This window comes from Macaca thibetana, chromosome 1, assembly GCF_024542745.1.
Source record: "Macaca thibetana thibetana isolate TM-01 chromosome 1, ASM2454274v1, whole genome shotgun sequence".
Taxonomy (NCBI): Eukaryota; Metazoa; Chordata; class Mammalia; order Primates; family Cercopithecidae; genus Macaca; species Macaca thibetana.
This window is the reverse complement of record NC_065578.1, coordinates 197284690-197301276: the sequence shown is the minus strand read 5'-3', so window position 1 is coordinate 197301276 and position 16587 is coordinate 197284690. Positions and strand designations below refer to the sequence as shown.

Here is a 16587-nt window from a genome sequence, read left to right as displayed (position 1 = left end):
TACATAAAATAGCTAAAAATTTGGCCTCTTTATTGATCTTATGTCATATATTTGGCTTGAAATAAAACAACAACAAAACAAACAGTTACAATTAAGGGTTATACAAACTAAATTTTTCTTCTAAATCTCTAAATGCGCTTAGAGAGCAACTCGCAGGGCATACACAGGGCCTTGAGAGTCGGTCCCACAGAAAATACTTATGTAAATGAAACAAGAAGGATGCTATTTGCTTTTCATTACATAAATATCACCTGAACTTAACTAATCAATCCACTTATTTGATAAAAATCATCTAGGACCAAAAGCACTATCAAGTTTGCTGGGTGCCATTTTCACTCTAATCATACCCAAAAGGCCTAGAAATAATTCGAAACTAGAAAGAGGCCCAAGTAGTAAGGCTACCTGTGGCTCTTGCTGAAAAACATTTGCCAGTCTGATGTGCGTGTGTCTAGAAAGAATGATAGAAACTAAAGAGTTCTGCTTGAGTTCAGGAGAACTTCCCAGAAGGAGGTGGTGGGCCAAGAAATCCACCTGCCTGCTTGGTGGCGGCTCGTGAAGGGGCAAGGCCGAGAATCTTCTGAATGTTCTGTGAAGAAAACAGAGTAAGGATAGGGTGTTAATATCAAATATACAGAAGATGTATTTTATGTAGCTCTCAGGCAAAGGAAACTCATATAGATTAAAGGTATCATTATGACCTGCAATAGGATGATTATCACTATGTTAATTTTAAAAAGGCCTACAATGTAATGAAAATCACAGAACAGTAAAAGCCTTCCTTACCTGATGAGACCTTGGTCTACTAATGAAAGTGGTTGATTTTTTTCAAGCAGACAATGATAAAAGGAGATAATCTTTTTAACAAGAAGCATATGAAGAATATTCATTAGCTATTTCTTATGGGCATTTTCTTTGAGTATGGGTCTGCTGGCTGGATTTGTCATTACTGCACTGTCTATAATTTTCAGTTTCGGCCAGGTGTGGTGGCTCACACCTGTAATACCAGCACTTTGGGAGGCCAAGGCAGGTAGATCACTTGAGGCCAGGAGTTCAAGACCAGCTTGGACAGGATGGTAAAACCCCATCTCTACTAAAAATACAAAATAATTAGCTGAGTGTTGTGGCGTACGCCTGTAGTCCCAGCTACTCGGGAGGGTGAGGCATGAGAGTCCCTTGAACCCAGGAGGCAGAGGCTGCATGAGCCAAGATTGCACCACTGTACTCCAGCCTGGGCAGCAGAGTGAGATTCTGTCTAAAAAATCAGTTTCAGTTTCTTTACAGTGTTGAAAGTACTTAGAAACCTGCAAAGCACTCTGAGTTCAGAATTCTCTTAAATTTTCAGCACCCCCCATCTTTTTCCATTGTTTCATCTACATCTAATGCAATTTTTAAAGAAACTCACTTTTATTCAGTTTTTAAAAATGTATTTCGTTCTCATAATAATTTTTTTTTTTTTTTTTTGAGGCGGAGTCTCACTCTGTCATCCAGGCTAGAGTGCAGTGGCGCGATCTCGGCTCACAGTAACCTCTACCTCCTGGGTCAAGCGATTCTCCCTGCCTCAGCCTCCTGAGTAGCTGGGATTACAGGCGCCTGCCACCATGCCCAGCTAATTTTTGTATTTTTTTTTTTTAGTAGAGATGGGGTTTCATCTCTACTAAAAAGTTCAATTGGCCAGGCTGGTCTTGAACTCTTGACCTCAGGTGATCTGCCTGCCTCAGTCTCCTAAAGTGCTGGGATTACAGGCGTGAGCCACCATGCCTGGCCAAAACCCCTCCCCGCCCCCCCTGCTTTTTTTTTTTTAAGATGGTGTCTGGCTCTTGTCGCCCAGGCTGGGGTGCAATGGCATGATCTCAGCTCACTGTGACCTCCGCCTCCCGAGTTCAAGCAATTCTCCTGCCCCAGCCTCCCAAGTAGCTGGGATTACAGGCATGCACCACCACGACCAGCTGATTTTTGTATTTTTAGTAAAGATGAGGTTTCACCATATCAGCCAGGCTGGTCTCAAACTCCTGACCTCAAGTGATCTGCCCGCCTCAGCCTCCCAAAGTGCTGGGATTATGGGCATGAGCCACTGCGTCCAGCCAATGTAGCGTTTTATAAGAGGAAAAAAATCTTAGAGATCCTGATTATTTTTGCCCAATTCCTTCATTTTATATCTGAAGAAACTAAAACTCAGAAAGGTATGATGGACGGCTTATCCAGAATTACAAAGCTAAATTAAGAGCACAGTTAGAATTTAAACCTATTGTGTTTTGACCCTAAATCTAATGGATTCTCTTACACAGTAGTTTCTATGTTAAAGTTTTGCTCTTCAGAACAAACTCCATTCTGTGGTAGGCAGGTTTACATGCACTATTCATCCAGTAGTTACTGAGTACCTACTGGATACTATGAGAATATCCATTCCCAGGCTTCTCTGCAAGCATACACACCCTCAATCCTTCATCATGAAGAATGATGACTATTATGGATAAGAGTGTGTATTGAGGTAACACTGTTAGAATACAACAGAATGTTTAAATATGGAGGATATAACTTTAAGGACTCATCTAAATTATATTTACCATAAAATATTTCAATACATACATTCCACAATACTATAGCTCGTGCTTTAAGAAGACATCTGAAACAGGTGGAGAAAAAAATCAATCGTTAGTACATTAGGATACTTCTCCTTAGTAAAGATGGAAAATGGTGTGACTTTGTATTTCTTTTTCTGAGACGTGGTCTTGCTCTGTCACCGAGGCTGCAGTGCAGTGGTGTGGTCACAGCTCATTGCAACCTCCACTTCCCGAGCTCAAGCATTCTTCCCACCTCAGCCTTCCGAGGAGCTGGGACTACAGGCATGCCACCATATCCAGTTAATTTTTGTATTTTTAGTAGAGTCGGGGTTTTGCCATGTTGGCCACGCTGGTCTCAAACTCTTGGGCTCCAGTGATCCGCTCACCTCAGCCTCCCAAAGTGCTGGGATTATCGGGGTAGGCCACCATGCCCGGTCTACTTTGCATTATCTTTTTTTTTTTTTTTTTTTTTTTTTTTTTTGAGGCAGAGTCTCACTCTGTCGCCAGGCTGGAGTGCAGTGGTGCGATCTTGGCTCACTGCAACCTCTGCCTCCCGGGTTCAAGCGATCCTCCTGCCTCAGCCTCCCAAGTAGCAGGGACTACAGGCGTGCACCACCATGCCCAGCTAATTTTTTGTGTTTTTAGTAGAGACAGGGTTTCACTATGTTGGCCAGGATAGTCTCGATCTCTTGACTTTGTAATCCACCTGTCTCGGCCTCCCAAAGTGCTGGGATTACAGGCGTGAGCCACCATACCCTACATTACTTTTATAATAAAAATAGCTCCTTAAAGCTCACCTCCAAAAAACCCATTACACAAAGCAGTAAAAAGACCAAATGATGTCACTAATTTGCAATTTCTTTAGTTAATTAATAAGTATTTCCTGAGCACCTACAATGTATTTAGCACTAAACTAGGCATTAAGGGAAATTGCTTTAAAGATAAAATTTGAAATAGTAAGACATACAGAATTAGCTGCTGATAAACATATTTGTCTAGTTAACAAATACAGTAATATAGCCTAGAAAAAATACACAAGGGATTCTTGCTCAGTTATTCTGAAGGGTCAAATAGATGAGTCCTTATAACTTTAGAGATTAAAAACCAACATAAAAATGTTGGATGCCCTTTATAGGTTTATTGCGATTTAAAGAAGATGATTAAAAAAATAAAAAATAAATAATATTTTGAAGAAATGAGAAACTGAACTGGTAGTCTGTTGAATTTCATTTACTAACTCAAAATATTTACATGACTACTGAGGGTAAGCCACTGCTCTAGACAGGAATATCTCAAATAGCAATAGCAGCAACAAAAAAGTGTTAAAAACGAGACACTTCAGTAGCCACAGTCAAAGTACATGGAAATTCAGGCAACTCTATCCTTTCCTTGTGGCTCTTGCCACAGACCCATTTTGGGAACACTAAATTAAATGTATCAGTGTTACATTACGCAAGTATTTGTATTTTAACACAAACGCTCTGCATTTACTGCATGAAATTTTATCCTTTAGTGAAATTCTAAACTAATCTGTTTAAATTCCTATAGTCTCACGGGTGAAACCTAGGTCTTCTATTTTTCTCAGATATATTTCCCCTGCTTTCCCATCAGTAAAATCTTTGTAGGAACTAAGTGATGGTCTCAAGATGCAAGAGCCACAGGTAAAAGGACCAGAGGTCACTAACATCTCTATAGTAGTAACATCCTACATTTCTACACACTTTAAAGTTTGCAAACAGTTCTAAGGACTAGATAGTAGTCCTTAGTTATCCCTGCTGTTGAGATGAGAAAGTTGATGCAGGGAGAGGTTACAAGTCAGAAAGTGAACTGATACAACTCAAAGTGCAGTTTTCCTTTATTAAGCCACCTCTCTGTAACAGACTGTTACCTTAGGAATAAGAAAGTCACATAAAGAAGTAAAAAATAAAATAAAATATCGTATAACAGGCCTATTTTTTAAAAATCACAATTACGTTGTTAAATGAGCAAATGCTTTCTCTCTCTCTCTCTATATATATACGCACACACACACACATATATACACACACGCATACACACACACATATATATATACCCATGCACATATAAAATATAGTTGCTATGCAAAAAACCCGTGGAATGTACAATGCAAAGAATGGACCCTAATATAAACTATGGATTTGGGGGTAATAATGATATGTCAGCGTAGATTAATCAATAATAACAAACGTACCACTCTGGTGGAGAAAGTTGATAGAGGGGTGTGCTATGCATATGTGGGGGCAAGGCATATATATGAAGTCTCTGTACCTTCCACTCAATTTTGCTGTGAACCTAAAACTGTTCTAAAAAATAAGGTCTATAAAAAGGAATATAAAGTATTTAAGAATATATAGTAAGATAATAGTTGTATTAATAATAGTTGTATACTTTTTCTCATACCTTGCCTTCGCCAACTTTCTGAAATACTGCTAAGTGGAATACTTTTAAAATAAAGAAAAATATTCTTGTGGGTGCTATTTTAAAGTGAAGGTCATAGTATGAAGCGAAAAAAAAGAATAACAACAATAATAATGGTTAACAGTTACTGAGAACTTACACTCTGCAAGGCATTGTTCTAAGCACTTTATGTGTATGTTCTCATTTAAATCCTCACAACTTAATGAAGTGGACATTATTATCCTTGCATGCAGATAAGAAAAATAAGATACCAACTGTCAGGCTATAATTCAATAAATAAACTCACTGAATATCACACTGTATAACAGGCACTTTTGTAAATATTATCTCATTACATCTTTCAACAATCTCATCCATTAAACTTAACCTGACTGCTTTCCTATAATCTCTCAATTTTTCTTTCTTTCTTGAGGTCAAGTCTTCAGGCCTTGTTAATTAGCAAGATTTAGTTTAGAAATATGCATTTAGGCCAGGACTGGTGGCTCACGCCTGTAATCCCAGCACTTTGGGAGGCCGAGGCGGGTGGATCATCTGAGGTCAGGAGTTCGAGACCATGGTGAAACCTATCTCTACATGCGCCTGTAATCCTAGCTACTTGGGAGGCTGACGCAGGGGACTCATTTGAAACCTAGGAGGCAGAGGTTGTAGGAGATCGTGCCGCTGCACTCCAACCTGGGTGACAGAGCAAGACTCCATCTCAAAACAAACAAACAAAAAAAAGAAATATGCATTTAGCTAAAAGTTAGGAGTTTTAATATATAATAAAGATGCTATGAAAGAAAATACAAATGCAAAATATAGTAAGATGCAATCAAGTTTTGGAAAAATGTAAAACAATTATTTTGAATTCCTGTCCAGTCCTGCGTAACAGGGTAACAAATGAAGAGTGTATACGCAGAAGAGAAAAACAAAGGAAAACCATCTTCCTGTAATTGTGTCTTCTATTGGCAGGAAAACCAGAAAAATACCACCACAGGATTTGTGTTCTTTCCTCTTTACAAAGATTAAGAACCAGTGATCAAGAAGAGGAAGTTGTTGGTTGTTAACTGGATATTTTGGGATGACTCAGGTCAATGGCGATAAACACATTCTGTGAAATGTTATTCCTTAGTCATTTAGCTAAAATAACACACCTATGGCAATCTTCAGTTCACTCTGTTAGTTTCTCTCACATCTGGCAACCAGTCTTCACTTCCAATTAATCACAATATCTCATTAATTCCCGTAATACAATCTTTACTGTATCAACAAAGCTCTGTATAAAATCTAATCACCTCAAAACGACCCTTTTCAATATCACCAGGGCTCTCACATTATATCTAACTAGACTATTTCGGAAAAATAATGTAGAGATTAAATATTTACTAAAAAAAAACCCCGACAGTACAAGTTTGATATCACTGAAATATTATTGGGTTAGCAATCAGAAAACTTGGCTTATAGTGCTGACAAACTATACAATAAAACAACAGGAATGATCTTTTAATTTTACCAAGTCTCAATTTCCTTACTGTTAAAAAAAGAGGGTTGATTAGATCAATCATTTTCAGACCCTTAAAGCCTTTAACAATTCTTTTATTTTTTAACTTTTAAAATAAATTTCTATTCTTTTTTTTTTTTTTTTGAGACGAAGTCTCACTCTGTCGTCCAGGCTGGAGTGCAGTGGTGCAATCTTGGCTCACTGCAACCTCCACCTCCCGAGTTCAAGCAATTCTCTTCCTCAGCCTTCCAAGTAGCTGGGATTACAGGCGCCTGCCACCATGCCCAGCTAATTTTGTATTTTTAGTAGAGACAGGGTTTCACCATCTTGGCCAGGCTAGTCTTGAACTTCTGACCTCATGATCCACCTGCCTCGACCTCCCAAAGTGCTGGGATTACAGGTGTGAGCCACCGCACTCGGCCCATCTTTTTTTTTTTTTTTTTTTTTTTTTTTGCACACAAGTCACAGAGATTAAAAGAAGCTTTTTGAAAAATAAAATGTGATGTAAAAAAGCCCAATACAGAAAACAAATAAAATAAGGTAGAAAACTGAAGCTCCCTTCTGGGTCCTTCTTAACACATATATTACAGAGTAGAAATAAACATTCTGAAAGGTAAGCACATCAAATCTGCACTAGAGTAATGTCACTTCCTTTGTAATGATCAATGAATATTTTCTGTTTTAGGTTGACCAAAGGCCCTCTGTAATAGAGGTCTTTTCTGCTGGGGTCAGGGGATTAAATGACAATCTCTTTCTCTCCCTCTCACTTCCTCCTTCCTTTCCTCTTTCTCTTTCTCCCCTATCTTTCCAATGAAAATGTCCCTAGATCTCTTTTAGCTCCTTCTTTGAGGATCAATCAAGGAGAATATTCTGAATTTTAGTTTAGTACAGAGACAAAATGTTTTATTTTTTGAAAATCTCATAATGGAGGGAATAACCCCAGTCGGCACTGTGAAGAGTGTCTAAAACTCAGAATAAACTACAGTCTTACTGGTTCGAAGAACCAAAAAGCAAGGTTCAGGAAAACCACAGCTACTGAAAATAGAGAAAGAATCCTGGAAAACAGAGAGACAATGAAACAGGAGCCTCACATTTTGCGTATAAACTCTGCCCCCAAATCTCTGCTTAATTTTTTTTTTTTTTTAAGACAGAATCTTGCTGTCACCCAGGCTGGAGTGCAGTGGCGCAAACTCAGCTCACTGCAACCTCCGTCTCCCAGTTTCAAGTGATTCTCATGCCTCAGCCTCCTGAGTAGCTGGGATTACAGACGTGTACCACCAAGCACGGCTAATTTTTGTATTTTTGGTAGAGACGGGGTTTCACCATGTTGGCAATGTTGATCTCGAACTCCTGACCTCAAGTGATCTACCCACCTCGGCCTCCCAAAATGCTGGGATTACAGGCATGAGCCACCACACCTGGCTCTGCTTAATTTTTAAACTATGTGCAAGGCAGCCTATAAGCAGCCCAGTTAAGACTAAAATAACTGACCTGAGACTTCAGCTGCCATCTACCACAAAGGAGAGTTTGGAGTTTGAGTGCTGCTATGGTTTGAATGTTCGTGTCCCTTACAAATTCATATGTTGAATCCAAACTACCAAGGTGTTAGAAGGTGGAGCCTTTGGGAGGTGATTAGGTCACAAGGGTTCTGCCCTCTTTAATGGGATTAATGTCCTCTTTAAAAAAAGGTACCAGAGAGCTGCCCTGTGCCTTCCACCATGTGAGGATGCAGACAGAAGGCACTCTCTATGAAGCAGGCAGGAAACAGGCCCTCACCAGACACTGAATTTGCCTTGATTTTGGACTTCCCAGCCTCTGGAAGAGTAAGAAATCAATTTCTATTGTTTGTGGTATTTTGTTACAGTAGCCCTAATGGACTAAGACAAATGCCAGGTTAACTGCCTGCCTAAACAAAAATATCAACACTTCTTCCAAAGAATAAAAGAATCCAGAATCTCTCCAACCTATCATTTACATTATCCAGGATATGATCCAAAATTACTAAATATATCAAGAAACTGGAAAATATACTGTTACTTAAGAGAACAGGCCGGGTGCAGGGGCTCACGCCTGTAATCCCAACACTTTGGGAGGCCAAGGCAGGTGGATCACCTGAGGTCAGGTATTTGACATCAGCCAGCCTGACCAACATGGTAAAACCCGGTCTCCACTAAAATTACAAAATTAGCCTGGCATGGTGGCGGGCACCTGCAATCTCAGCTACTCAGGAGGCTGAGACAGGAGAATCACTTGAACTGGGAGGTCTAGGTTGCAGTGAGCTGAGATCACGCCACTGCACTCCAGCCTGGGAGACAAGAGCAAGACTCCATCTCAAAAAAAAAAAAAAAAAAAAAGAGAACAGGCAATGGAGTCCAAATTCCAAATGCTGGAATTAGCACAGAAGGTGTTTTTGTTTTGTTTTTCAGACAGGGTCTCGCTCTGCTGCCCAGGCATGAATGCAAAGGCGTGATCACAGCTTACCTCAAACCTGACTTCCAGGGCTCAAGCAATCCTCCCACTTAAGCCTCCATAGCCCAGCAGCTGGGACTACAGGTACATGCCACTGTGCCCGGCTAATTTTTGTATTTTTTGTAGAGACGAGATTTTGCCCTGTTATCACTTGGGCTCAAGTGAGCCTCCTGCCTCAGCTTCCTAAATGCTGAACAGGCATGAGCCACCACACCCAGCATAGCAGACAAGGTTTTTAAAGCAGCTAAATAATTATGGACATAAAATATGGCTCATAATATATTAACAAACAAGAAATCTCAGGAAGAATGCCAAATAAAGCAAAAATTCTGAAACTGAAAAATATAATACCTAAAATTCAAAAATCGTTGGATGGGCTTACGGTTAACACAGATTAGAGGAGTCTATGAACTTGAAGACAGATCAACAGAAATTATCCCATCTGAAGAACAGAAAAAAACAAGAGTAAAAAAAATTCAATGTAGCTTCAGTGTTCTGTTGGACAATACCAAAAAAGACTAATATATAAGCAACTGGTGTTCCAGAAGAAGAAGAGAGAGAGAATGAGGCAGAAAATAGTTAAAGAAATAGTGATTGAAATTTCCCTACATTTAATGAAAACCGTTAAGTCTTAGCAGGAAAAACTTTTAAAAAAATACCCTAGGCACATCATAGTCAAATTTCTGAGAACCAATCTCAAAGAGAAAATCTGAAAGTAGCTAGAGAAAAGTGACATTACTTACGAGGACACAAAGATATGAAGAACTTTTCAGAAACGATGGAGGCCAGAAAATAGGAGAAAGGCATTTAAAATGCTTAAAGGTTAAAACAAACAAAAAAGCCAACCCAGAATTCTGTGTCCAGTGAAAATATCCTTCAAGAATGAAGATAAAATAAAGATATTTTCAGATAAATGAAGAGTAAGAGAATTTGTCACCAGCAGACTTGTACTATTAGAAGCACAAGAAAGAAAAATGAAATTGCTTCATGCTATACCGTGAGGTAAAGATTCGGGCAATCCTTCTCAGTGACAAGCTTCACTTCCTGTTACATCTCACCAACAGCTCTAGATTCAGTAGTCCCTAGATCCATTACAAACGTTCATGCCTCCATGTTTCCTATGCCAAGAACACTTAAGAATGGAAAGCTGCCAGGCGCTTAGCACTTTGGGAGGCCCAGGTGGGTGGATCACCTGAGGTCAGGAGTTCAGATCAGCCTAGCCAACATGGCAAAACCCTGTCTCTATTAAAAATGCAAAAATTAGCCAGGTGTGATGGTGGGAGCCTATAATCTCAGCTACTCAGGAGGCTGAGGCAGGAGAATCACTTGAACCCGGGAGGCAGAGGTTTCAATGAGCCGAGATCGAGCCATTGCACTCCAGCCTGGGTGACAGAACAACATTCTGTCTCACAACAACAACAAAAATAAACTCAGAATTGCTCTTTGTTGCTTAAAGTGAAATATATACATTGTGGTTTATTTTATTTATTTATTTATTTATTTATTTATTTATTTATTTATTTATTTTGAGACAGAGTCTCGCTCTGTCGCCCAGGCTGGAGTGCAGTGGCACGATCTTGGCTCCCTGCAAGTTCTGCCTCCAGGTTCACACCATTCTCCTGCCTCAGTCTCCCAAGTACCTGGGACTACAGGCGCCCGCCACTACGCCCGGCTAATTTTTTTTTGTATTTTTTTAGTAGAGACAGGGTTTCACAGTGTTAGCCAGGATGGTCTCAATCTCCTGACCTCATGATCCACCCACCTCGGCCTCCCAAAGTGCTGGGATTACAGGTGTGAGCCACCGCACTTGGCGCGTTACATCGTGTTTTATTAAGATATCAACCCAAGCCACAATTTTAAAATCTGAGACTTAACAAATTAAAGAGCAATATTCCACAGAGATCAAAGGATCTGTGCTAAACCAAGAGAGATCTGTATTGTCATTACCTTAGCTTTCACTAGGATAAACTCCTGCTATGGTTTGAATGTGTCCCCGAAAAGTTCATGTGGTGGAAGTTTAATCCCTCTGCCCTCATGAATAGATTCATGTCATTATCACGGGAGTGGGTTCCTTATCACGAGTGGCTTTGCTATAAAAGTAAGCTCTCTCTGGTTCTCGCTCTTGCCCTCTCACCATGTGATGTCCTCTACCACATTATGATGCAGCAGGAAGGCCCTCAGCAGATGCCAGCACCATGCTCTTGGACTTCCTGCAGAACTGTGAGCTAAATTGTCTTTATAAATTAGCCAGGCTGTGCTATACTGTTACAGCAATAGAAAATGAGCTAAGGCAGCTCTATTACAGAGACCATTTCAAAAATTTAAGTATATACCTCAGCTAAGCAAGAGTACAACTTATTGGTGGACATAATCATTTAGCTATTCAACAAACACTTCAAACTTAGCGTGTCTTCTAACCAACATACTCTTCTTTCTTCTATTCCCAACCTCTTAGTGCAACTAGTCCCCATTTGGTCACCAAAATCAGAGACCTGAAAGTCATCTTAGTTCTTCCTTTCTCCTTCACATTAAATCAGTAAGTTCAGCTGGTTTCCCCTTCTATTTATTTCTCAATCTTGTCCCATCCTTTTCATCCCTTTCTTCACTGTTATAGTTTATAACATAATGATTTTTTGCTAGACTATTATAATAGTCCTTGGTATTTCTGTATTTTAGTCATGCTCCTCTTATAGCTAACCTTCACAATGCAGTAAGTGCCAGAAATATGTGCCAGAAAAGGAAGCCTTGAAACTTGATTGCGTTTAAAAGGAAGAAGAGGGAGGCATTCAGAAATAAGGAAAAACAGAAGCAAAAAGTACATCTGAGTGAGTGTAACATGAAAACTATTAAGCAAGCCAGAATGGGCAAAGTGCTGTATTTGTGGGGATATGATGGGATATGAATTGAGAAAAATATTAAGCAACACAATGACAAAGATCTTGGTGAGCCATGAACTATAATTCAATTTCCCATTGATTCTCACATGCGAGGGTGATAATGGTTTGAATCTGTGTCCCCACCCAAATCTCATGTCAAATTGTGTGGTTTAGCACCATCCCCCTTGGTACTGTTCTTGTGATAGTGAGTGAGTTCTCACGAGATCTGGTTGTTTAAAAGTGTGTAGTATCTCCCTCCTCTCTCTCTTATTCCTACTCTGGCCATGTGACATGCCTGCTCCCCTTCTGCATTCTGCCATGATTCTAAGTTTCCTGAGACCTCCCCAGAAGTTGAGCAGATGCTAGCATCATGCTTCCTGTACCAGCCTGCAGAGCCATAAGCCAATCAAACCTCTTGTCTTTATAAATTACCCAGTCTCAGGTATTTCTTCATAGCTATGCAAGAACAAACTAATACACAGGGCAACAAAAACTCTTCTGCCACAGACAGTATTCAGAAGGAGGGGAGAAAAAGAGAATCACTTGTGTAACAAATACTGAAAATGTTATGTTCCTATTTACTGCCTGTGCAAACCTTTCCACTACAAAGCCTGCCAAATGGCAGTATGTTCAGAAACTGAATAATGCCTTAAAATAAAGAATTATTCAGCCAGAGACCTTAATTATCTTTTTTTTTTTTTTTTTTTTTTTTTTTTTTGAGACAGGGTCTCACTCTGCTGCCCAGGCTAAAGTCCAGTGATGTAATCAAGTCTCACTGCAAACTCAAATTCCCAGGCTTTTGTGACCTTCCCACCTTGGGTAGCTGGGACTACAGGCACATGCCACCATACCCAGCTAATTGTTAAATTTTTTGTAGAGATGGAGTCTCACAATGTTGCGTAGGCTGGTCTCAAATTCCTGAGCTCAAGTGATCCTCACGCCTCAGCCTACCAACGTGCTGGAATTACAGGCATGAGCCACAGCACCCCGCCACCCTTTCACTTTCATAGTTCCATCTCAAAAGCCACTTCATTCTCTAAACCTTTCTGCCTGAACCCTTCCCCACTAATCGAATGTTATAGCTCTCTTACGGGCCTTCATAACCCTTTTACTTCCTCAGTTCTCACTCTTTTTCACTATGAATGTCAAATTACCAAGTTGGCCAAATGTAAATTCTATAACCTAAACTTTATCTCTACTGCGAATAACCTAAAATTACCACATTGTTAAACTTACTTGTGCTCCTGAGCTGCTAAACGGTGCTGGTATATAACAAAGAAATGATACTGGGAAGACCAAACGCACTCTCTACTTTTGTAGCTTTAGGCAGTTGTAATAAAGAAGGAGCCTGAGAGCTCTAAGAATGGGATGTGGAATCCATGTTTGGTTTTATCACTGCTTCTCATCCCTAAGGATCAGTCTTCTAGACCTACAGCCACTTAAAATGGCTTTTGGAAGATACACTGAAATTCTAGAATGAGCAACTGAAAGAACTCAGTAACAATGAGTAAACATTTCTAATATTTTAAAAGTAAAAGCTAATTGGTATGACAGCAAGGAAAAATATACATATTAAATGGTAGATGTGATCACTCACCTGTCGAATTGACATAGTACAGAGAATATACAGGAAAATGAAGGAACAGTCTGTGGTATCATCTCCCAGCAGATTTCGATGAGACAGTCCTTGGATGTAAGAAAGAGGGGTAAAAGGAAGCTTTGCCACCACTCTACCATCAAATCTAAAAGAAAAAAAAAAAACCAAAGAATTGTTATTTTTGGAAGACTGACAAGTTTCTTACTTCTAAAGAAGAATCTGGGACAGAAATAGAGCTTTAAGTCTCTGATCTCTGAAAAACAAAGAGAGGGTGACATGATAAAAATACACATGAACCTGATGTGCCACGATGTAAGGAAGAGCCTAGATTATTCTCATAAATCTTTTCTTAAATTAGTGGTTCTCAATTCTTTTGGTATCAAGACCCCTTTATATATTGACAAATTATTTAGGACCCTAAAAACTTTGCGTTTATGTAGCTTATAGTTGTTAATATTTACTGTATTAGAAATTTAAAATGAGAAATGTTTAATATTTATTTACATTTTTTGAGACAGAGTCTTGCTGTGTCGCCCAGACTGGAGTGCAGTGGCACAATCTTGGCTCACTGGAACCTTCGCCTCCCGGGTTCAAGTGATTCTCCTGCCTCAGCCTCCTAAGTAGTTGGGATTACAGGTGTGTGCAACCATGCCTGGCTAATTTTTGTATTTTTAGTTGAGACGGGGATTCATCATTTTGGCCAGGCTGGTCTCCAACTCCTGACCTCAGGCGATCTGCCTGCCTTGGCCTCCCAAAGTGCTGGGGTTACAGGCGTGAGCCACCGCCTCCGGCCAGAAAATCTTTTATATCTTGTAAGTCATTTAATTATATGAAGTTGAACATGCATGAGACCTTAAACCAGCAGCAAATCTGAGAAAACTTCTGATAGTTCTTTTTTTTTTTTTGAGATGGAGTCTCGCTCTGTCACCCAGGCCAGAGTGCAGTGGCACCATCTCAGCTCACTGCAACCTCTGCCTCCTGGTGCAAGCGATTCTCCTGCCTCAGCCTCCCGAGTAGCTGGGATTACAGGCGTGCACCACCACACCCAGCTAATTTTTGTATTTTTAGTAGAGGCGGGGTTTCACCATGTTGGCCTTGATGGTCTTGTTCTCTTGACCTCGTGATCTGGCCGCCTCAGCCTCCCAAAGTGCTACAGGAATAGAAGCTTGTTATAAGGAACAGAAATTGGTGTCTAGGATAATAAAGAAAAAATTTGGGAAGAGAAAAAGGAAGGTGCAAAGAGAGAGATGATTTACAATAGGTGGATTATTTCTTTAAGTGCACTTACTCTGTGACTCCAGAGGGTAGGACCACTGCTCACGAGTACAGATATAGCGAGGCATATTTGGCCCAGTAAAAGGAATTATTTTCAAACTCTAAAAACTACTCCATAAAAGTACTAGTTATCTCAGAAACCACTAAGCTCCTCATTGTTGGAAATAAAGGATGACAAATTATCTGCTAGAGACATTACTGATGAGCTTTCTGTATTGGGAGAGAAGTTATATGTTAAATGACTTTTAAGATCTCTTTCAGGCCAGGCGTGGTGGCTCACGCCTGTAATTCCAGCACTTTGGGAGGCTGAGGCAGGCGGATCACCTAAAGTCAGAAGTTCGAGACCAGCTGACCAACATGGAGAAACCCTGTCTCTACCAAAAATACAAAATTAACCAGGCATGGTGGTGCATGCCTGTAATCCCAGCTACTCGGGAGGCTGAAGCAGGAGAATCACTTGAACCCGGGAGGCGGAGGTTGTGGTGAGCCGAGATAGCGCCATTGCACTCCAGGCTGGGCAACAAGAGCCCAACTCTGTCTCAAAAAAAACAAAAACAAAAACAAAAAACTCTTTCAATTCTAATATCCTGTTATTTCAACTTTATGTAAATGATTCAGGAAGAGATGCCAGAAAGAACAATGAGAAATAAGTAGCTATATCTAGTCCTTTTTCTGGCAATCTGGGAGTTCAAGTCCTTCCCTTCTTAATCTAACCTTAGATTTTTTTCCTTAAAGCATCTGCCAGCTGTTAACAAATTTTAAGAGTGTAAGGTTATTTTTGTTTGTTTCAAACAGGGTCTCGCTCTGTTTGAAGCTGGAAAGCAGTGGTGCAGTCATGGCTTACTGCAGCCTTGACCTCGTAGGCTCAAAGAATTCTCCTGCCTCAGCCTCCCAAGAGGGTGAGATTACAGGGGCATATCACCATGCCCAGCTACTTTTTTTTTTTTTTTTTTTTTGTAGAGCCGTGGTCTTCCTATGTTGCCCAGGCTGGTCTCAAACTCCTGGCTTCAAGTGATCTTCCTGCCTCAGCCTCCCAAATTGCTGGGATTATAGGAATGAGCCACCACTCCTGGCTTACACAATCTTTTAGTATCCCTTATAGTCTTCGCCAGGCGTGGTGGCTCATGTCTCATAAACCCAGCACTTTGAGAGGTCGAGGCGGGAGGATCACTTAAAGCCATGAGTTCGAGACCAGTCGGGGCAACATGGCGAAACCCTATCTCTACCAAAAAAAAAATTAGCCAGATGTCGTGGTGCATGTCTGTAGTCCCAGATACTCAGGAGGCTGAGGTGGGGATCACTTGAGCCCAGCAGGTTGAGGCTGCAGTGAATAGTGATCACACCACTGCACTCCAGCCTGGATGACAGAGCAAGATCTGGTTTCAAAAAGAGATGATCAAAGTTAAACTTGGAGAAATTATGTTAAAGACTGAATAACTTTTGTTCAATATAATCAAAACATGTATTAGACTTTTAATTTCATATGCCAGTTTATAAAAATAGATATACAGCCTTTAACTTCTAGGTACTGACAATCTAAGACACAATATTTTTTAAAAATGTACAGGGTACAAAGACCAGAACAAAAACATGAATACAGCACTAATATTGGTAAAATATATTACGTGAACCTCCACTAGTTTGGGAAAACAAAACAAGCAAATAAAAAGCTATTGTTTGCCAGCGTTCTGAATAAGAACGTTGATGAAAATAATATACATAAAAACGAAAAAATAAGGCTGGGAGCAGTGGCTCATGCCTGTAATCCCAGCACTTTTGGAGGCTGAGGCGGGTGGATCATGAGGTCAGGATTTCGAGACCAGCCTGGCCAATATGGTGGAACCCCCTCTGTACTAAAAATATAAAAATTAGCCAGGCGTGGTGGCACGT

General features: G+C 40.2%; 1 protein-coding gene across 1 annotated transcript in view; it reads right to left on the bottom strand.

The window, feature by feature from the left end:
- TMCO1 (transmembrane and coiled-coil domains 1) overlaps positions 1 to 16587 on the bottom strand; it is a 168430-nt gene continuing 151843 nt past the window's right edge. Inside the window, exons 7-8 of the mRNA XM_050768808.1 lie at positions 13423 to 13567; positions 1 to 586 (exon numbers count right to left, since the gene is read on the bottom strand). Of these exons, the coding sequence (XP_050624765.1) occupies positions 488 to 586; positions 13423 to 13567 (244 nt within the window). The 3' untranslated portion in view covers positions 1 to 487. The remainder of the gene's footprint in view (positions 587 to 13422; positions 13568 to 16587) is intronic.